Source organism: Orussus abietinus, unplaced genomic scaffold (genome assembly GCF_000612105.2).
Source record: "Orussus abietinus isolate OABI.00-Male unplaced genomic scaffold, Oabi_2.0 scaffold6, whole genome shotgun sequence".
NCBI lineage: Eukaryota > Metazoa > Arthropoda > Insecta > Hymenoptera > Orussidae > Orussus > Orussus abietinus.
In genome coordinates, this window is record NW_019396002.1 from 2,629,460 (window position 1) to 2,649,354 (window position 19,895).

The window sequence follows — 19,895 nt, forward strand, 5'->3', positions numbered from 1 at the left end:
CGAGCGCTACTCGCGGAAAAGGAGGGAACTCCAATCCTACATGACTGAAACATTTCCTATCGACGTAAATGACCTAAAATGATTTTAATTTTGCAATTAAGGTACGCAAAGCGTTTTTTAATTGGAAAAAAATCTCATCGAGGAGGCGTTCTCGGCACTAGGTCGGATAAAATCTGAAGATCTTGGACCACTAAAGTGGGGACGATTTCAAGACATGGCGTTGTATCTCCTTATACTACTTCGTGGTGGAGACCATTAGTTAGTTGCCTGAATCTGTTCTTTTTGCTTTCTTTTATGACGAGCGGGAACATTAGATTAGCAATCGACAGAGGCCCTGCTGGGGACTTTCGCGAGGCAACGTTTCTCCTTCTGGGTCAGGGTGATAAATAAATCGAGGGCGCCCGAAACGTCGTCAGTCCGCGAGAATGGACCACGGGGCGCAGCCTCGCACTCCGGCTTTGGCGGCGCGATGTCACGTTTACGGTCGTTCGTTTATTTATGAACGCATCGAACGTGCGCGTTCCACGTACTCGCCCCATAACCTAACCTAACGGAGGTTATGAGTGGAGGATGCGCGCCTGTGTGCGTGTAACGCGCAGAGGGACGACGTTGCGGTTACCGTCGGCTCGCACCCGTTATTGTTTTCCGCGACCATTTCACCCTTGACCCCTCCAACGTGGCAGAGCCTCCTCGACTGCGACTCCCCTAACCTCAAAACCGTCATCTCAGCAGAGAGCGCATCCCAGGCCGTCTCGGCGAGTCCCCTCGACGCGGAAAGTCTTTTGTCTCCTCGAGGAAAAGGCAAGATGGCGCCGTTAGAAAAGTCCACCACCTCGCGAGTTTGCCCTCGAATTGCGGGGAGAAGGGAAGTCCAAATCGGGCGGGGCCGAGTTCTAGGGACTTTACGCATCTGAGCTTTTACGATTCCGTGCGGATGGGACTCGGGGAATAAAGCCGTGGCGGCCGTCGCTCGTAAGCTAACCTCTTTACGAGGCACGGATGACTCGGCTGTGCCGACCGCAGACGCGACCTGGAACTTTGGTGTCTGCCCTTTCCGCGACTAGGCGCGATCCCTTTCCGACGAAAGCAATTCGTTGAATTCCCGACCTAGGGACACGAGTTAACGAACAACCTGAGACGAGACGCCCAGGAAACGCGCAAATCGAACCTCTTCCATCTTTATCGTACGACTCATCGCCGAGATCACAAGATACATCATCTGCGGTAGACAATCACTTATGCGAGACGAAGTTACACGAGCGCATCCGCGACTTACACGACAAGCAACAGCGACGTACTCGGAGGAATACAGTAAACACGACTGGAGTACAGAAAGTACCCGAAGACCGCAAAACGGTTAAACGAAGCTTATAACCTTAAAATTGATCTATATCAGTCTCTCTCGTATCATTGAGCTGTCGACAGTTCGGCCGTGCCGTGCCTCCTCTGCCGCCGAGTTCCACTTTACGCCTTGACACCGGCCAGCTTCAAACTCCCTCCGCCAGATAGCAGCGCCATCGCGAGGACTGTTGTGCATCTTTATCGCTTTCCCATGTGCGTTTTCAGAAACGGGGAAAGCCCAGTTGCGGGATTTTCAGGTGTTCCGACCCGTTGATTCACCGACGACCACCCTCTCGCGAGAGTTGATCTTCACCCAGTCGCAGGTGTTAAGAATCTGCCGTATCAGCGTCTCCACTTTCTGACCGACCTCATAGTCCACGGCGTTGTCGACAAGGACGAAAAGACCACTTAGCAAGACAGGGTAGACCCGAGATCTGATTGGCACCTAGAACACGTTTCGTTAGAAGTATTATCGAGAAAGTTCATAAAGGAACTTTAAAATAAATAGTCTAGAGACAATGTAATTATTTTCCTGGTTATATATTACCGGCAACTTCAAGGCCCAATCGATGGACGCTATGAGGGCCTCGGCGAACGCCTGGCGTTTGGCCTCGAAGTCCTTCCTGATCCCTTCGATCCTTTGAACCTCGTACTCCGTTGGCACGGTTATTACTGGATTAGCAGGAGTGCCATGAACACGCGGCTTGATAAACTCCTGGTCCCCGACGATCTCGTTGAGCTCGTCTAGCCAGATCTTGCCCTGGCTCCTCCGAGTGTGTTCCACGCCGGATTGCTGGGCCTCCATTTTCATCGTCTGATGATTATCCTGCGAAATAGCCACATCCTGAGACTCTCCATCAACGAATCCTTCGGCTTCGTCGACCCAAGCTCTGCTCTCCAACCCCCTTCTCAAGATCTCCTGCTCTTGCAGCCTCCCACCAGCATCATCCCCGTCGTCGTCATCCCCGGAGATACGATGATAAACGATCGATTTCTCCGCATTTTGGTGGCAATCCAAACGAGATTCCCCTGAACCATTCCCTAATCGAGACCCTGGATGCCCAGCTTCCAGGATCTGGCACTGCGACACCTTCGCTGGTTTCCCCAAGATACCGCAGGAGCTCTTCGCTCTGTCCTCGTCGCTGGTCTTTGAATCCTTCAGTTCATTCAATTCCCTGGAAGAGACAAACTTCAGGGAGTTCCTTCTGGATAACAGGACCGGCTCCTTCCTGGACCCTGGAGAGCGAATCCTACATGGGGAACTTGTTCCTCGGTCTTCGTCCAGTGCATCGTTGGTGGACCTGTAAGTGCTGAAGGAGCTGCGACTGTAAGGTCTCTCTTCCGTGTCCACGAGTCCTTCGCTGGAGGTCCCCACCGACCTCTCAGGATACGCCACTCGTTCCCCGATGGACTCCAACCTGGAAGATGGTCTGGAATCGTCGTCGTCAGACTCTGGCTCCGACTCTGGGTCGGAATCCGTGGAGTACTGAGCTGTAAGATCGGAAAGTCTGAACTTCCTGGAGTCTGCCTCTTCCGGCACCAAGCCTTCCAACACACTCTCCTCGTCCAGATTAGGGTCGTAGGTTCTTTCCTCGCAATCCAAGTCTACTCCCCCCAAATCGTCGAACTCGCCCGATCTGAGAACCTCCACGTAGTCGCAACAGAAGTCCTCGAAGGTCTTCTTCAGGTCCCTCAAGTACTTCGCTGCGATCCTCAGCTCCTCCGAAGCGTCCTGCTCCAGTTGTCCATTCTTGCTCTCTATCAGGTCCAGGAGCATGTTCACGTCCAAGGACGCGCAGTTTGAAGAACAGTACTTCAGCAGGGTCATCATCTTCGTGGTCCAGGCTGCCGATGCCTGACGATAGAGGTTCGCTCCCTGATCCAAGCTGGCCACAGTCTGAACCAGCAGCTTCAGACCTGGTCTCGTGTCGAATGTCTTCGCCGAAGTGTAGGAATGGTTCAGTGCTGCCAAGAAGACATCCAAAACCTTCGTCCTGCCGAATGGCAGGGGCTCTGGGTCCGTTTTCTTCCCCGCGGACCTCGGGTGCAAACCTCCGTGTGGTAGCCTATGAAACATCCAATTTATTAACTCGGCGAAGCAGATTAACCTAATTAATTGCAAATCATTTAGGTAATATGAGTGGCATATGAAGGGTCAATTGTTCATAAAACTTTTCGCTGAGCTGGGTGTGTACCGAATCGGTTCCAACTTTACAACGTCAATATAGAGGGTATAAAGAAGATCCTGACACCTATGAAATTTCATTTTTTTTATAGAAAATGTTTAAAATGTCTATAAACAAATATTAAATTAAAATTCCATGAGTTAGAACCTTCCTTGTAGACTCCATATTCACATTGTCAAATTTGGACCGATTCGGTATAACACACCCAGCTCAGAGAAAAATTTTATGAACGAGATTTCTTTGACGCTATATTCACGTCACCTTAATCAGCTGATTTCTTAGATTTTGGGGGTTCTCTATAGAAGAATTTAAATATTAACCCTGGGATCAGAGGGCCGGCACATTGCAGCAACACGCCGGCTATGCAGTGGAGGAGCAACTGATGAGCCAAAAGTCCTATAACTAAGGCCTTGAAGTGCACCCTGACGATGTAGAGATCGGGATTCAAGGTCGACGCCACGCAGGGAGGATACAGGAGGAAGACGTAAGAATTCCCGTCGGACGTGCGAGGAGTTTCCTGGGAACGCTGATCCTCCAGAAGGAAGACCTAAGGACATAATTAAGCGCCAATCAGGACCTACCCCTCTCAACGTATCACCTTAATTCTGCCTTATCTTAATTTCAGACATCACAGTGTTTCATATTCAAAGCTATTAATATCATTCTAGCTGAACCGACGTCGTCATCGAGAAAAATATCGAGGAGGGCATTGATAAGATATGGATTGGTTTAGTTGAATGAATACTCGTAATCAGGTAATGGGTTATGGGATATTAAACAGTCTCATGAATGTGAGATGGTGCCCCCGTAACTCCCACAGTGCGATCTACATAGCAAAGCTGCAGTTTCTACGGAACTGGTGTTGTATCGGAGACAATGTCCGGAAAACAATACCAGAGAGGAAATGTATGCGAGTGATCATCTAGCCATGGACCCAGGCCATGGATTTTAATGGTGAATCAAACCGTGCGACCATAATTCAATGTGATTATCGAGCAAACAGGGCCCTTCGCCTAATCGCGCTCTCGTTAGAAATTTCATTTTTAGTTTCCCTTCAAAATGTTCCCCTCAACAACAGCCAATCGCTTGGACACTGTCCCAATGATCTTTCTTCATTCGCAACAATTGGATTTGGAGGTGAAGTTAAAGGATGAAAACGTGCGATTCTGGACGAAGGTCCCCGCCGAAGAGGATCCTGGACCCTTAGTGCCTTCTACCAGCGAGTGCGTTTCTATACATGGTGAACCAATCCCGAGTGACGAGGGACCCTTTATCGAGTCAACTCCAGAACCAGCGATTTTTTGAAACGAGGGTCTAGCAACAAGTCGACTTTCGTATGCCGGCGCTGGGATTGTGACGAAGTAGGTGGAAAACCTCACCTGAGTCGAAATTTTCGTCCTATTTTGAACCATCGTAATCTCTTTTGATCCAACTTCACTTTTGATTTAGTACACGTCCTCCTTAATATGACTTCAACCCTGCTTCAAACCTTCATACTTGCCACATCAAAGTTGATCGTTTTTTAAATCCGACGTTGATCCTCCTATATCCTTCATATTTCAAATTAAAACTCCTCGTAAACCTCTATTATCCGCAAGTTTAAAGAATTTTTAAAACCTACCTTAACCCCTTTGCTACTTGAAATAAAAATACGAATTTGACTCCGAACTTAGAAAAATTAATAATTGCGAATACAAAGGACAGTTTTACGTCAGAAAGTAAGAGAAAAAAATATTCCTAAAGCCAATATGCGGGAGAGTATCATTCCAGTTCTTGTCCATGATCATCTATAGGTCTATCACCAACTATAATTCCATTACAATCTATAATTCACTATCAGTGTTCACGTAAATACAAACTGGTGCACAAAGGCTAAGGATCTTGAAGTACCAACCAAGGTCCTTATGAGGTCCTAGAAGGCATAAAGTGTAAGTGAAAATATCTACCATTTTTAAGGTCCAAACTAGGACCTCGGTTTTACTGAAGTGAGAAATGATTCTCTTAAAATCCATTTAAAGCCGAGAATTATAGGTTCTAGAATGAAAATTTCGACTCGGGCACCCTCTTGTCGCTCCAAATGACACTTTCGACGATGACGGGTGGACGTGGGGACGTGCTGGTGACGATGAGGAGGTACGAATCGAATCGACTGGTTCCGGAACTCTCAGTGTTAGTTTTCTCAAAGTTATTAAAATCCATGACGTGAGTTACCGTGGTGGGCTAGAGCCAATGAGGGCCCGTGTTCGTCGTAGTGTTAGTGTAATCGGGAGGTGTGGTGTGCTGCCTAGAACCGACGGGGTAGGAGGTAGTGTGCCGGTCGAGGAAGGTGGCCTCGAGGGTGGAATCCTCGAAGCTCGCCGAAGATAGTGACCCAGTGTCGCGCCTCTTCACGGCGGACAATATCTCGCGCAGCTGGCTCACCTGGGAGTCAAGTCCCCTTCAAGAACCTCTTCGGGCCGCCTCTTACAATTCAACGGCTAGAAAGCTCTCTAGGAACGATTACCTGGGGAACCCCTAGGAGATCTGGAGCTCGGGAGCTGGAGAACCATCGAGCAGAACCCATCTTTGGAGCGATTCGGGACTTTGGACAAGGGATACGCAAGAAAAAGCCGCATCAAGGACTCGGACTTAGGACCTAGGAAATCCTAGAACGATGGCAACGGCTCCCGATGTACCAGATCGAAGGGAACCCCAGTGATCTACTTTCTAACTGTTCGTAGCGTCTACGATAGCGAGCTGAGATTCACCGACCTGGGCGACCAGCTGCCTCAATCGTTCCGCCTCTTCTGGGGTGGCGTCTCTCCTCGCTGCTACCTTGACCTGGGCCGCATCACCGCAGAAGGAGTCGGATTTAACGTAGAAGGCGTTGGTCAGTTGGTGGAGCTGGTGCAGCGAGTTTGAGCAGGCTCGGTAGCAGGCCACGCCACAGACTTCCCACTGTTCCATGGTCAGCATAGAGCTGGTGCTGACCAGCACGTGTCTGCAATCGCACACATGGTTCAATTAATCGGAAGGACATTTTTCAAGCCCAACCCATCAGTCCTGGCTACTTTCCAACAAGACCAAGACCTGAAAACACCTTGAAACCTAGGGTCCTAGTGAAGTGATCGGTCCCACCCATTTCCAGTTGCGATACATCATCAAATAGACCCTCATAGATAAGAATCAATCTCCCGGGCATCTTCAATTTTATGTTTCATGAAAATTTAACGTTAAGAATATCATGTTGATGGATCATATCTGCAGACCGCGTACCATCGTTCCTGATCCCAAATACAGACACGACGAGTCGATCGATGCTGCGCCAATCCAGGTCGTTGGTCGTGACTTTTATCCGAGCCAAGTAGGATCCTAGACCTGCTCCCATTCTGGGGAAACTCTAGGCCGCCAAGAGGAAGAATAATTCCCCACTCGTTGGCTACGTCGGCGCCCGCGGACCTGCGTACCGCTTTTTAAGGCTAGCAAACCGTACATCGATACCAGTCCCTCGAGGATTGGATTACCGGGTGCATGTGTGCCCGGCATTAATGTTGAGAAAATGCACCGGCACCAATATCGCTGCACGCCTATCCGCCTGCATCCTCGCCGGCACCAACGCCTGGGTGTCGAATGTCGCTTGCTACCTTATACTATCCGACAGCCTGTCAAGCTTCGTTATCGTCTTTCACGCACGCTCTGCTCGTACCTACGACAACATAATGCGTGCATTCCGCGAGCACAGTCGCCACTTTTCCCCCCGTGTCAGTGTGAGGACTATTTAAGGAGTCGCAAGGTCGAGAGACCCGGCCACCCGAGCGTACCAAACTTGAAACAGGTCCTAAGATCGCTTTCTTAGCCGGCAGTATGAAATTGACTGGGTTGCTGACAATCTTATTCAGACGTTGAATCCCTCAGAAGACTCTAAGAATCTTAAATAATGGTCCCGGTAGCTTGGTAACCCTTTGATACCCCAGTCAATGCCCCAAGTGTTCCGGTGTCCAACTCCAGAAATTCCGTCGGATTTAATGGGTAACCCTTGAACTGGATCTCGCCTACTATTCTACCTCTATCTAGCTCCAAGTTATAGTAATTAGAATAATTAAAAAATAGGAATTAACCTGATACACGCGCATCCCAGGCGGGCGATGCTCTCGTTTGACTGGACGACGCACTCGGACATGACTAGTAGATGCTGCTTCAACATCAAAGTCGTAGCTGGGAAGAGCTTCTCGTTCCTGGTAACTTCAGGACCTAAAACGTAATCGCAAATAAGAAGAGTTTACGATTGATCAGACAAGTACAAAGATCCAAGGATGTGTAACCTTGCATATGGGTCATGTAGTCCACCAGCAGGTCCGTGGTGAGTCCGCAGCACTGCTTGAAGTTAGGGGCAAAGTTGTCCCAGCCCCCGGTGATCTTGGAGGTCTTCCTCAGCCAGTTCTGCACCATCGGCAGCAGCAAGTGGTTCACGCAGTAGAGTCCGAATTCGGGACCGGGAAGGTTGATCGCATCCCTGAGTAAATGGAACAGGGTCTCCAGGGCATGGGACTGGTATCTGCGGGGGCAAATCATCGTCGCACTGGCCAGACCCTCTATAAGGAGGTACCAGACTCGGAGGATGCCGCTCGAGTCGTCCATGTTCTGCAAAGTCGTGGTCTGAGACTCATCCAGAGTCTCCAGACCCTCGTAGGAGACTTCTGGGAGCGTCTCCTGGTGGGCTTCAGGGGTCCGGTCGAACTTGGTCAACTCCAAGTTGGGAATGATCGGATCCACATATTGGGGGATGTTCGACACCTGGATTCGCTGGGCCGAGTTAAAGATGGGACATGTTGCCATTCTGTACATGGAGGCTAACATGTCCCCGCAGCTGAGGAGGTACTTCAGACTCTCCAGGCAAAGCCGACTTCTCCAGCTGTTGGGAGCACCACTTGGGTCTAGGACCTGATCTTCTTGATCTTCCGGCTCGCCTGTGCCTCTTACGTGCCTCAGCAAGCAGAGGATAAAGTCGAGCGCTGCATTGGCGAATACCTGGGTGTTATCGGTTGAAAGGAACACTCGGAACACCTCCAACAGTGGCGCCGACTCCACCGAGTCTGCATTACCGACGGAAGCGACTCGTAGAGCGCCGAAGAGAGGGCGCCACCCGGATCTGATCTCGGCTCGGTTGGTCTCTACAAACTCGCATATGCAGTTTACGATCTACGAAAAAGAACAAATCGCTTTACACAATCGTTAGCGAGTTGTAGAAGAATGTATAATATGTGCGATTCAATTGAATTCTTCCGTAGGGTCCACAAATCCACACGTCGGATTAATCCGTTCAGATCGATTCGCACAAATTTATCGTTACTCGTGTTTTACCCACATTCGAGAACTACCTATCAACAAACGGTAGAGTTTCGAGGTAAATACATTTTTGCAGGTAACTCGTAACGTAGAGCGATGAGAGAAAAGCGCTCCAGGATCCATTTTTTGTTTCTAGGTATAATTTTAGAAAAACGCGAAAGAGACTGCTCACTTGGTCCTGCACGTCGCTGTCGCAGAGCTCTAGGCACAGCAAGTTCTCGAAAGGCTTGAAGAGCGCCTCGTTGAAGTGGAACTGTGACAACTCCACCTGCTCGTTCAAGAGAGCAGCAACGGAGTCGTGAATACACTGCACCGCTTTCTTAGAGATCCTCCTATCCTTGTGACAAGCCGCTTCCATGAAATGCGGCCCGAGTATACTCCAGACCTAAGAAATCCTGATTCGTGAAAATTATTCTCGCAATATTAAGGATAACTATGCGAAGAAAGATAGGCACCCTCATGATGTGTATCAACGGCCGTCCACTTTTAACGCACTTCAGCATGACCTCTCCAAGTCGTGTTAAGAGTAAAACATTAAGGTCGTCCTCCCTGGGCTTGTTTCTCTTCCACCAGAACTTTCTGTTGTCTTTGAAGCCATCGTTGCTCTTGAAGAGCTGAGCTTTGCTGGACCTACAGAGAGCAGTCAAGAAGGAGCACAGAGCCCTGAGGTTCAGCTTCAAAGCTGCGTCCTCGAAGAGTCTATCCACTTGTTGAGACAATACGCAGACAATCTTCGCTGCATATTCTGTGGGAAGGATCCCATTGAACTGGTTATCGGCGTTGGATTCCTGAATGACCTCGGGAATGGAGTCGCAGGCTAGACTCTGATTGTACGGAGTCGAGAGGAAGCTGTAGACATCGACGCTGAAATGAATATAATAGAGAGGGTTATTTTAGGATGAGTAAAATGGATCATCCACATTTCCAATGATTATCAATTTTATCATGAAATTAAATCTACCCTACCAAGTCTCTTCCTCGTCAGCTAGACTGAAGCTCATCTTAAGTCTCTCCAAGTTCGTCTTTGAATCGTTGCTGGTGGTCTCTTTCTTCTCCTTCTTTTGACTGGGTTTAGGAAGGGCGAGGTTCTGGTTCCTCCCGAAAAAGTCGTGCTCCAATTTACTGACGTAAAGACAGCACCTGGTTTGATTAAAGTAGTGGAATTATGATAAGCACGGATGCTACGGAATTTCTAAAAAAACAGATTGGTACCCACGTGAAGACATGGGGCCAGCAATCACTTCCATGACTACCAAGCTCTAGACCGCGGGCCAAAAGAATCTCCATACTAAGTGCATGAGAAGTATGAATATTAGTTGCTCTATTTTGCAGTTTCAATCGAAGGACATCCTTCGTTCGTCTCAGCTTTGAAATGGACTGCTCGGTGCACGAAGCCTTGGCTAGAAGCCCGAAAATGGAGCCGCACCGACTCTGAAGACCTGAAGGATGGAGAGATTAAAGTAACCCAGTGAATTGAACTTCCAGTCAGGAATCTTCATTTTCTATATCAGAATTAACGACTGAAATGATGTCTAACCCAAAACGTTGCTCAGAGTCGCAGCTTTGTGGAGTCCCTCGAGAGCTAGGACGACGGTGTCCTTAACGCCTCTACGTCCACCTTCTTTGTTCAGTATCCCTTTGGTTGTATTTTCATCCTTGCAAGGGCTAAGTCCCGATGCCAAGACGGTCATCATGCTCGCCCAACAACAAGTTAAAACCCTCCTGGACAATTTAGCTCCAGCCTCGGCTTCTGGAGTTGGCTCGTTCCTGGACAACTGGGCTCGTTCCAGTCTTCGGTAATCGGACAAGAGCTGACCACCTCTTTGGCTTCCAACGATACCATCCACATCTGCATCCGAAATCTTTGTTATTGCCTGCCTTACTTTAAAATAAAAGGTATCGTCAACTTGCCTGTAAGCACGTTCACCAGAGCACTGTTCTCCGTCGAATTAGGGTCATATCCGCATTTCTCCAGAAGGTTGCTGGCCAACACTTGCTGATACAATTCGGATAGCCAAGTTGCCGAAAGATAGACCAGGACTCCAGAACCATGGACCTCTTCTACGAATTGTTCCTAAATAACATAAAATTAGACGATATTCATCTGGAGGAACCCTAAGGTCTGATCCTTGACTGCTAAACGGACCTCGCTGATCGGTACTTGGTGGCTCTCGTCGGTGTAGTAACCTCTCTTAATCAACTTTAAGTTCAGCAGAAGAGCTGCGTAAGTTGCCAGATAAATCCCATCGGCATTCATGATAGTGACGAGCGCGGAATCGCTATTAACGCCGCTGTTCGCTTCCTTCATAGCCTGTTGTTCCGTGAACATCCCTAAAAGAAAAAAATCCCAAAAATCATAATTCCATGGGAACTTCAGCTATTATATTCCAAACATCGGAAGTTAATCGCGCTAACCATCGCAATAATTCGAGGCGAAGTTCTGGAGGACCTCGTCGACTTCTATGTTGGTCCTCAGGTTCAGAACTGTAGGGATCAGTCTGGATTTGAGGATTTTCACGAAAACTCTGGCATTGTACTTCTCTACGTCGACGTTGCACTCCTCGGCAACCTGTCTGCCTACGTGCAGACATTTCGGTAATTTCTCCAGCCTGAGTCTTTCCTTCTCGTTCTCCAAAGCGTAATCAGTTTCATCGATGCTGACATCATCGGCAGATTCGTTCTGAGGACCTTCCGTGTCCGTAGAATATCCGTTCTCCGAAGGACCGTGTCCAGAAGAGTCGGAGTCGGAGCCGTTGCTTCTCTTCATCAACTCCAACTGTTCCCTGGAATGGTGTTTTCAATTGTAGGGTAGTCTATAGAAACTCTAGCGAATTAAGACCAACTACTATGTACCCGTTTCCAGCGACCATACCTGTAGGTCTTCGGCAACCTGGCCATACTTTGGTAGGTCAATGGTCCCCTGTAGTCGCAAGACTCCAGGTCCTCGTAAAGACTGTTAATAGTGCAGGTGTAATTGTGACTTATGGCCTTCCCTTCGCATAGTTCCTGCAGAGCTGACAACATAGCCACCACGCAAGAGACACTTGCATACAGAACGGAAGTCCCTACCGATGTGGACTCCTCGATGGAATCCATTGCTCTGTGGAAGGAAACGACGAGCTCTCGTTACGCGATAACTTCTTCAAGTAATCGGTACCAATGTACCTTTGGCGAAAATTTGAATAATAGAAGTGAACATCGGCAAACTTGGAGACTCACAATCGCATCAAAGCCATGTCGCTCTGCAGCTGACTCGACTTCTCGTCCTCGACTAGAAGAGGTCCAGCAAAATCGACCATCCTACTAGGACTCCTCAGCAACTCCCTCAGGGCTTTCAACGACTCCAATCGTTGTTGAGGTGGCGGGTAAAGCAACATCCTGTGAAAGACTGACTCCAAGACAGGTCTCAGAGATCCTACGCATCCCACTAAGCGAACAAGCTCGGTCCCGATGCTGAAAAAATCCACATCGACGATCAATGTGTGATATGAATAATTGAAGTTGCTACGACGATCCTCACCTATATACGGTTTTAGCCTGATGACTATCGAAGCTCAAGGATGTGGCAAGGTATCCGGAGCCCCTGCCAACTTCCGCTTCCTTCCCCTCCCTGGATGTGAATGTCTTATCGACTCTAGGCGTGCCCAAAAATGCGATCAAAGCTGGGCAGAACTTCTGCCATAGGAACGTGGTGAAGTGAGCGTTCGTGTGGATCTTCTGCGGTAATGAAGAGATCAGAGTGTGAAGACATTCCAGAAGAAAGACCACGATACTGCCGTTGCGCCCATTCCTGGAAGAAAAAGCGATGCCTCGTTAAAGAATCGATGTCAATCATTTGTTTTTTAGGATTAACCTTTCAACGAGGATCGTTAACTCACGTCTGCGCCTCGTCTAATCGACTGCAGATATACTGAAGTATCGGTATCGCCTCGTTGAAGCACGACACTCCTCTTTCGCGGACATCTTTGTTTCTTTTCGCATGTTCGTCCATCTCTTGGCACTCCTCATCTGTATAAAAAATTACTCCCCAACATATAGTCTATGTTCATACAAATACAACTGGATACACTGAGAAAAAAAGAATTGATTGACTCAAAGAAATGTGTACTGGGACAAGAAAATCCTGCGATCAAATACGTCCTAAGGAGTGTCAGATTGAGTAAACAAAAGTCCTTTTAAATCAACGTCAATTTTTCTTCTCAACGAAATAATTGTTACTTGTAATTATACGTGAGTCGGGCAAAATCTGTATCGGTCAACTAATCCTTTTCCTCAGTGTACTGAAGCCAAAACCAGCGGCGCGAGGAAAAACCTCGACTACTATACTTCGATTGTGAGATTAGAGACTACTATACTTCGATACGATATTTTTAACGGTAGACGATAGCGAATGTACCTAAAAACAGGCAAAATGACCGGAGGGTCTGACTAGTAGCTGCCTGGGCTGCAGTTCTGACTGCCTGATTCCCATTTTCGAAGGCTTCGCAACACGTCGTTATGATCGCTATGATAAGGCGACCGTTCATTGTCCAATACGAGGAGCAGGCGACTTGCAGAAGTACCTAAAAAAGAGAGAAAAAATTGAATTAAGAAGTTAATCCACCGAGTTTCCGAAGAAATGCAGGGACATATCATATGATCGATGGTTTACTTTCAACATATCCGTCTGGGTGTCATCCGACTGAGTCAGCATGGAGCCCATGGCATGTAGCATTTGTGCAGGCATCCATAAGGAATCGTCTTCCGGCTCGTATGGGGATTGGAACCTGTCGTCCCTCAACATTTTCTGAAAGAAAGGTGGCCATTAAGGTGATGTGAAAGTGGCGACGAAGAGATTTTGTTTATAAAAAACTTTCCTCCCAACTCGGTTTACCGAATAGTTTCAAATGTCACAGCGTGAATAGGGAGACTATAAAGAGAGCCCTGAAACTCATGAAATTTCAATTCCTTTCAAATTTCTTTATAGGTATTTTAAAAATAGTTTGGAGAAAATGAAATTTCCCGAGTTTCAGGTTCTACCTTGAGGTCTCCATATTCACGTTTCAAAGAATGAAACGATTTGAGATTATTACGTCAATGTCGCCAAATATGCAACATTACTAGCGTTCATATCATTGTCTGCCCACTTCTTTCAATGTACTGTAATAGCATAAAGCCTAAAATGCTCTCAGAAACCATAAATATTATTAAGCGGCTCGCCAAAAATGTTAAAAAAATTGTACATATTTTTTATGTTATAGATTCTGTTATATAGTTTTATAAATTCTGTGTATTCATTCTTTAGCTAATAAAAGATCTGTGTATTTTTCCTTTAGCTAATAAAAGAACTGAATGAACCCGAGAAGAAAGATTATTCGTATTTGGTGCATTATAATTGATTTCAGTTGTTTCGTGACCGTATTAACATAATGTAACCGAGATTATAACAGAAAGAACTAGTGACGGACACATATATATATTTGGCGAGGTTTTTTTACACCTGAAGAAGGTGTTTTTGATTCGTATTCACGTTTCAAAGAATGATACGATTTGAGACACCCAGTTCGTAGAAAAGTTTTATGAACGATTGAGCTCTGGGATGCCACTTTCACGTCCCCTTAAACGCTCCCAAGACGTTCCATATCACGCCATCGGGTCGGGTAAAAATTGGCATTAATCCTGCACTCGGCATTAGGTATATCTCCATGCAGCATTTCCATCGACTTCTCCATTAGTGACGCACGTTCTCGAAACTCGAGTGTCATCGATCTCGGCTCCATATATTGCCGCATCCGGGAATCCCAATAGCTAATGAAGAATGTTAGAATTATTGGAAAACCGCTTACGTGCAATCCGGCCAGTCCGAAGGCGACGAATTTACTCCTCCTGGTTTCCAGGGCCAGCTGGAACGTGTGCAGGCATTTTGCCCGCAACTCATGTGGCGGGTCTCTGAGCAGGCCTTGCTGCTTGTCCAGGAAATCTACGAAAGCAACGCGTGTCGAGCTCGTTGAAAATTGCGCTTACCGGAAGGAAGGGTCCTTTTAAAAAAACTCACCGTGCGCATCCTGCGCCGACTTTCGTAGGTTCGGTAATTTCCCATTGAAAGCCTCCCTGACGATCTGCAGCAGAAGATCCTCCATGACACGCCGGGCTGCCACGCTAACGAATCGATAACGAACCTCCCGCGTGCACGAGGAGCGCATGACAGCTGCGAGCACATGCGCTCTAGGCATGTTAATATATTGCTCAATTTGAATTCCCGAATGCCCCGACCCAATGCGCCTCTACATGTACCATTAAACATGCGCCAATGAAATAAGCCAAGAAATGAATTATTAAGGTGATATGAAAAGCGTGATATGTACATACCAAAAAGTCCAAATATTTATACAACTTTTTCGCCAAACAGGGTGCACCGAATTATCTGAAACTTTAACACGTGATTATGATGGCCCTAAGGAAGAACGCGCTAAGTAGACATTTTTTATCAATAAACAGAAATTTAACGAGCAGCGCATTATTCCTTAAGGCCTCCATAATCACGTGTTAAAGTTTCAGATAATTCGGTGCACCCTGTTTGGCGATAAGTTTTATAAATATTTGCACTTTTTCTTATGTATATATCGCACTTTCATATCACCTTAAGCGACGGGGTTTGAAAACAAGGATGATCGCGAATCATTAACACGGGACAGAAGTATTGTTTATATTTTTAAATCATATGTACGTGAAATTATATAATACAACTTGGGCACTATAAATACATTCTTAACGATCAGAAATCCTAAATACTAATAACAGAGATTGCGGTGATATAAGAAGAGGCACATTAAGTCATGAAGCTCTCGGATTCCCAATTCGTCGTGTAAAAAAGCCCAGAATCTCACAGATCTCGTGCAGGATGTCTCAACTCCATGCTTAAAACCTGAGGCCACGTGAAGACCCCATGTCTTGCCTCATGCCTCCTAACTCGCCCTAAAAAAAAAAATATAATTCATCAGGAAACGGCATAGTTTCGCGCCAAATACATTATAAGTAGCTTGCGCGAATGGCGGCGACTTAACGCCCGATTTCGGCGCTTCGATTTGCTAAATACTTATTTCTCGGTTAAGAGGACTTAACGTGAGCCCATTTCGGACATTTAAAGTATGTATTTATGAACGAATCGACCGAATGGTTTTCTCCGCATTTAATCGTGGTTTCGTAAAAACGGTCATTTCGTCCATTCCGCCTCTCATGAAGCGACAAAGACGGGTGGGGCTCCGCACGCTGCGTCCGTCCCTGAGGCTCCTGTCGATGAATTCTAACTCCTATGTATAGAAGCGTATAAATGCGTGCGGCCTGAAGTGAGCAGAGACGAAGCGACGACTTCGGCTGGCTCCGTTATTTCGCGGCGCCGCCCACGTCCGGGGCTGCGGAACTCCTTCGAAAATCCTCCTTTAAGTCTCGACGATGGAAGCGGCCAGGGGAGATCGGAACATCGGCATCGTGAGCCTCGTGAGTTTCCTAGGTAAGCCGCAATCGCTTCTTCGTGTGCGTCGCCGTGTAGACATTGTGCCGACTCGAGTCTCCCTTCAGACTGCTATTTCTCGGTGCAGCGACGGCTTGCGGCTTACTTCATTACTGGCATGTCTCGACGATGTTCGAGAACGACCGCCACTTCTCGCACTTATCGGACGTCGAGAGAGAGATGTCCTTCCGGTCGGAGATGGTGAGTGGCCGGCGCTGATATGTCCCGATCGCGCCATCTTGGTGCGACCTAGATGGCGAACTGCAATCCGAAACGGTAGACCAGGTCGAAAGAATAACTCAGACATCCACCGCACGATGGCGCTGCGGTGCCCGAATATTCAAACGTTAAAGCTTCCTGACTACTGATATAATGGACATTTCTCTTTTACCGCGTCTGTTTTACAGCGAATATATAAAATGTATTACGAGCGTATATAAAATCATTTCGTTTAATATTCTAGGGCATGTACTACTCGTTTTACAAGACGCTGGTCGAATCCGAGAGCATAACGGAAGGCAGAAAAAAACTCGTCGCCTATAATCTAACCGAGTACCCGAACATTGTAAATGTCGAAGAAAAGTATTGTTCACACCAAGAGGTGGGATTTGAATGTAGCGTTCTTGTTCCTCGTGATTGATCTTATTTCGTGGATTTTATCAATGTCTTTTTATTTATTCTAGTTGTTTATTGGGACACTTTACCACATTTCTCGAAACCTCGGCCTATTCACGGAGCAGCAGTGCTGGCAGGTAAGACTGCCGTTTATTCGCTGATCTCTGAATTATCATCTCGAGGTTTACTGATTATATTGTGCGATTTCAATCATTAATATATTTAATGATTTTAGATAGAAAGGGGAGATGGAATGCCACCTGTGATCAGCTGCGAGGGCCCAGGAGTGCCGATATACTTTTACTTGAATGTAGTCTGGGGTTATGCTTGCATAATGGCGTCAATGCTGTTCTGCTATGCAGTTGGTTTAAGCGGCTCCATTCTTAGTGGCCTAATAACTATAGCCTGCTTCTTCTACAACCATAGCGAATGTACCAGAGTCCAGTGGACTCCTCCCTTGCGGGAAAGTTTTGCATATCCCATGTTGCTCGGTCAAATGTACACGGTGATGATGTACATTAAACACTCTCGTTCGGAATCCAAAAACGATATTAGTCTAAGAGGATTTCTTCGTACAGGATTGCTAGTAAGTCCTCCAAAACCTTAACGAAGTTCATTGGGGATTTCATCACAAAGTAAACGGATTTATTCGTTGGATAAATTTCTGAATGATATGCAATCTAGTTTTGTCATTGCATTAACTAACGTACGAAAACGCGGCATGTAAACGGGGCCTCGATATTACCGAATTTCTTTGTTCCAGGAAATTGGCCTAACTGCTGTAAGTCTGATGCTATGGCAATTCTCGCAATTCATCTTCACCACCCAGGTGATCATCATTTTGATTCTCCGATGGCTGAAGATCATATCCACGGAAGTCTATTACAGGATATGCATAGTACACATTTTGTCGGCAACTTTCATTTCCGTATTGTACATGACCGCCAAGAAGTACCTGCACATGTGCATTCTGATTCCCAGCATACTAGCCGCGGCTCTTGCCGGATTCCCCGCGAACCATCTTGATCTCACTCCAAAAATGATCCTAATCGAAATCATAGGGACCATCCTAGGCTCCCATTTGATGAAGGCGTTGTTTGGCTACGAGCATGACGAACATGTCTTCAATATCCTAAAATCAAAACTGACCGACTACAAGGACTTCCACACGCTGCTTTACACCTGCTCGCCAGAATTTGACTTCCTTCAATACGAGACATACGAGGCCCTCTTCAAGACTTGTCTTCTTCCCGCTGCGGTAAGAACGTCATACTGATATCTACAAACTGTAGCAATGATTAAATATTATTAAAATATAACATTATACCAGGTACTAGCAGGAATTCTGGTGCTCTACTACTGGTACAGGAGGTACCTGGTCGAAGGGTACACAAAGTGCATCGAGCCCGAGGTGGCTTATCACTTCCTGCAAACAGGAGTCTTCACCCTGATGGCTATTTTCATCATGAGGTTGAAGCTGTTCATGACTCCCCATCTTTGCCTAACCGCGGGCTTAATTGCGTCGCCTCGATATCTGGAAAAAGTTGGATGTAGAAAGCCCATCATCCGGTGGACCTTCGCCATCTTGGTCCTGGCGATGATGTCCCATGAGGGTTTCAAAAGACTGAAAGAAGAACGCGGATACATCGGTAAATATTCCTTAACCTTTCCTTAGGATTCCGGTGTACTTCACTTTGCGACTTTTTCAGGGGAATACCGGAATTTCGAACAGGAAGAGCTCTTCGAGTGGGTGAGAAAGAACACACCAGAAGACGCCGCGTTCGCCGGAAAGATGTCCGTCATGGCCAACCTGATGCTTACAACTCGAAGACCCATCGTGAATAACCCATATTACGAGGACCAGGAGATGAGGTACCTTACCATTTCAACCCTTTCAACTTGAGTATATTAAATTACATTGGCATTATTATCAACATATACCGAAGACGCCTTCCGACCCTCAAACATTTGACTGCCAATTTTTTACTGTTCCTCATTAAAAGTAATGACAACAGATCCAACAAATGTTTACTAGACAACCACTGTAATAAAAATCAATGCCGCTCTTAGAAAGAGTTGCATATTTGTGGCTCGCAGAAAAAGGGTTAATAATAAAAAACCAATAATTCCAGATTAGAAGAAATAAAGATGACGCTCTTATTTCCTCTCTTCACTTTCAGGAACCGAACCATGAGGGTCTATGAGATATACGGCAGAAAAGACGCGTCCTCGGTTTACGAGATCCTGGAAAAAATGCAAGTCGACTTTGTGGTCCTTGATTTCGGATCTTGCTACAGCACTTCGTAAGATCCCCAAAATTATTTACGTACCATTTCATCCGTCTAATAAAGCGAAATCTATTTTATCTTTTCTCTTGTCGTTAGAAAACCTGGATGTCGGATGTTAGATTTATGGGACGTCGCGGATAAAGGAGTTGCCAAAAACGTAGGAAAACCAGCATTATGCCCGATGCTGTTCCGGGGTAACTGCCACCCCTTCCGAAGAGTATTTTCGAACCAACAGTACGTGGTTCTGCAGCTAGGGTACTCGAAATCCATTAAACTGGAATCGACTGCTTTCCTGAACTATCCAAGTTCCCAGTATTAACGGGGTAGTATTCTTTTTTCTACGGCCCCAAGCGAGGCCCAAAGTGACGAGCGAGAGTACTTCGAGAGTCCTACGAGGACGTATTTTTTTTTACGAAAGAAGTATTTTATCCTACGGTTACTGTTAGACAAGTCAAGTCGCTGCGTTCCATTGCGAGGATTAATAAACTGTTGAGCGTATTTTTAAGTCGAAGCGGAGCATGAAGTTCGTGATATAAATTATAATTTAAGACACGTACGGGGTATGGTCTCCATTTCTTTCACCTTAATTTCGACAAAATAATGTGTCTTTCTACTTACATGTGTAGACGCGTGGGGCAGAACATGTGGAGG

At 46.7% G+C, this 19,895-nt stretch overlaps 2 protein-coding genes across 3 annotated transcripts; one reads left to right on the top strand and one right to left on the bottom strand.

The window, feature by feature from the left end:
* Nucleotides 1–1,162: 1,162 nt before the first annotated feature.
* LOC105694304 (brefeldin A-inhibited guanine nucleotide-exchange protein 3) lies at nucleotides 1,163–14,971 on the bottom strand. The gene is made up of 22 exons (XM_012414836.2): nucleotides 14,887–14,971; nucleotides 14,678–14,811; nucleotides 13,504–13,638; nucleotides 13,249–13,414; nucleotides 12,731–12,860; nucleotides 12,373–12,642; nucleotides 12,072–12,305; nucleotides 11,725–11,952; nucleotides 11,268–11,635; nucleotides 10,999–11,183; nucleotides 10,764–10,926; nucleotides 10,390–10,701; nucleotides 10,069–10,291; nucleotides 9,819–9,992; nucleotides 9,308–9,716; nucleotides 9,025–9,237; nucleotides 7,829–8,705; nucleotides 7,625–7,757; nucleotides 6,279–6,507; nucleotides 3,848–4,074; nucleotides 1,889–3,407; nucleotides 1,163–1,786 (listed from the first exon to the last, which is right to left on the bottom strand). Exons 1-22 carry the CDS (start codon nucleotides 14,969–14,971, stop codon nucleotides 1,595–1,597), a joined length of 6,606 nt encoding a protein of 2,201 aa, XP_012270259.1. The 3' UTR covers nucleotides 1,163–1,594.
* A 560-nt stretch (nucleotides 14,972–15,531) lies between these two features.
* On the top strand, nucleotides 15,532–19,800 carry LOC105694302 (probable C-mannosyltransferase DPY19L1). Of its 2 annotated transcripts, XM_012414833.2 has the most exons (10): nucleotides 15,532–16,341; nucleotides 16,430–16,542; nucleotides 16,805–16,942; nucleotides 17,025–17,093; nucleotides 17,192–17,542; nucleotides 17,720–18,214; nucleotides 18,287–18,605; nucleotides 18,666–18,828; nucleotides 19,137–19,259; nucleotides 19,341–19,800. In XM_012414833.2, the coding sequence occupies exons 1-10, from the start codon at nucleotides 16,284–16,286 to the stop codon at nucleotides 19,561–19,563; spliced, it is 2,052 nt and encodes a 683-aa protein (XP_012270256.1). In that variant the 5' UTR covers nucleotides 15,532–16,283; the 3' UTR covers nucleotides 19,564–19,800. The 2 variants fall into 2 exon arrangements, with proteins under 2 accessions (XP_012270256.1, XP_012270257.1); XM_012414834.2 differs by lacking the exon at nucleotides 16,430–16,542.
* Nucleotides 19,801–19,895: the final 95 nt, after the last annotated feature.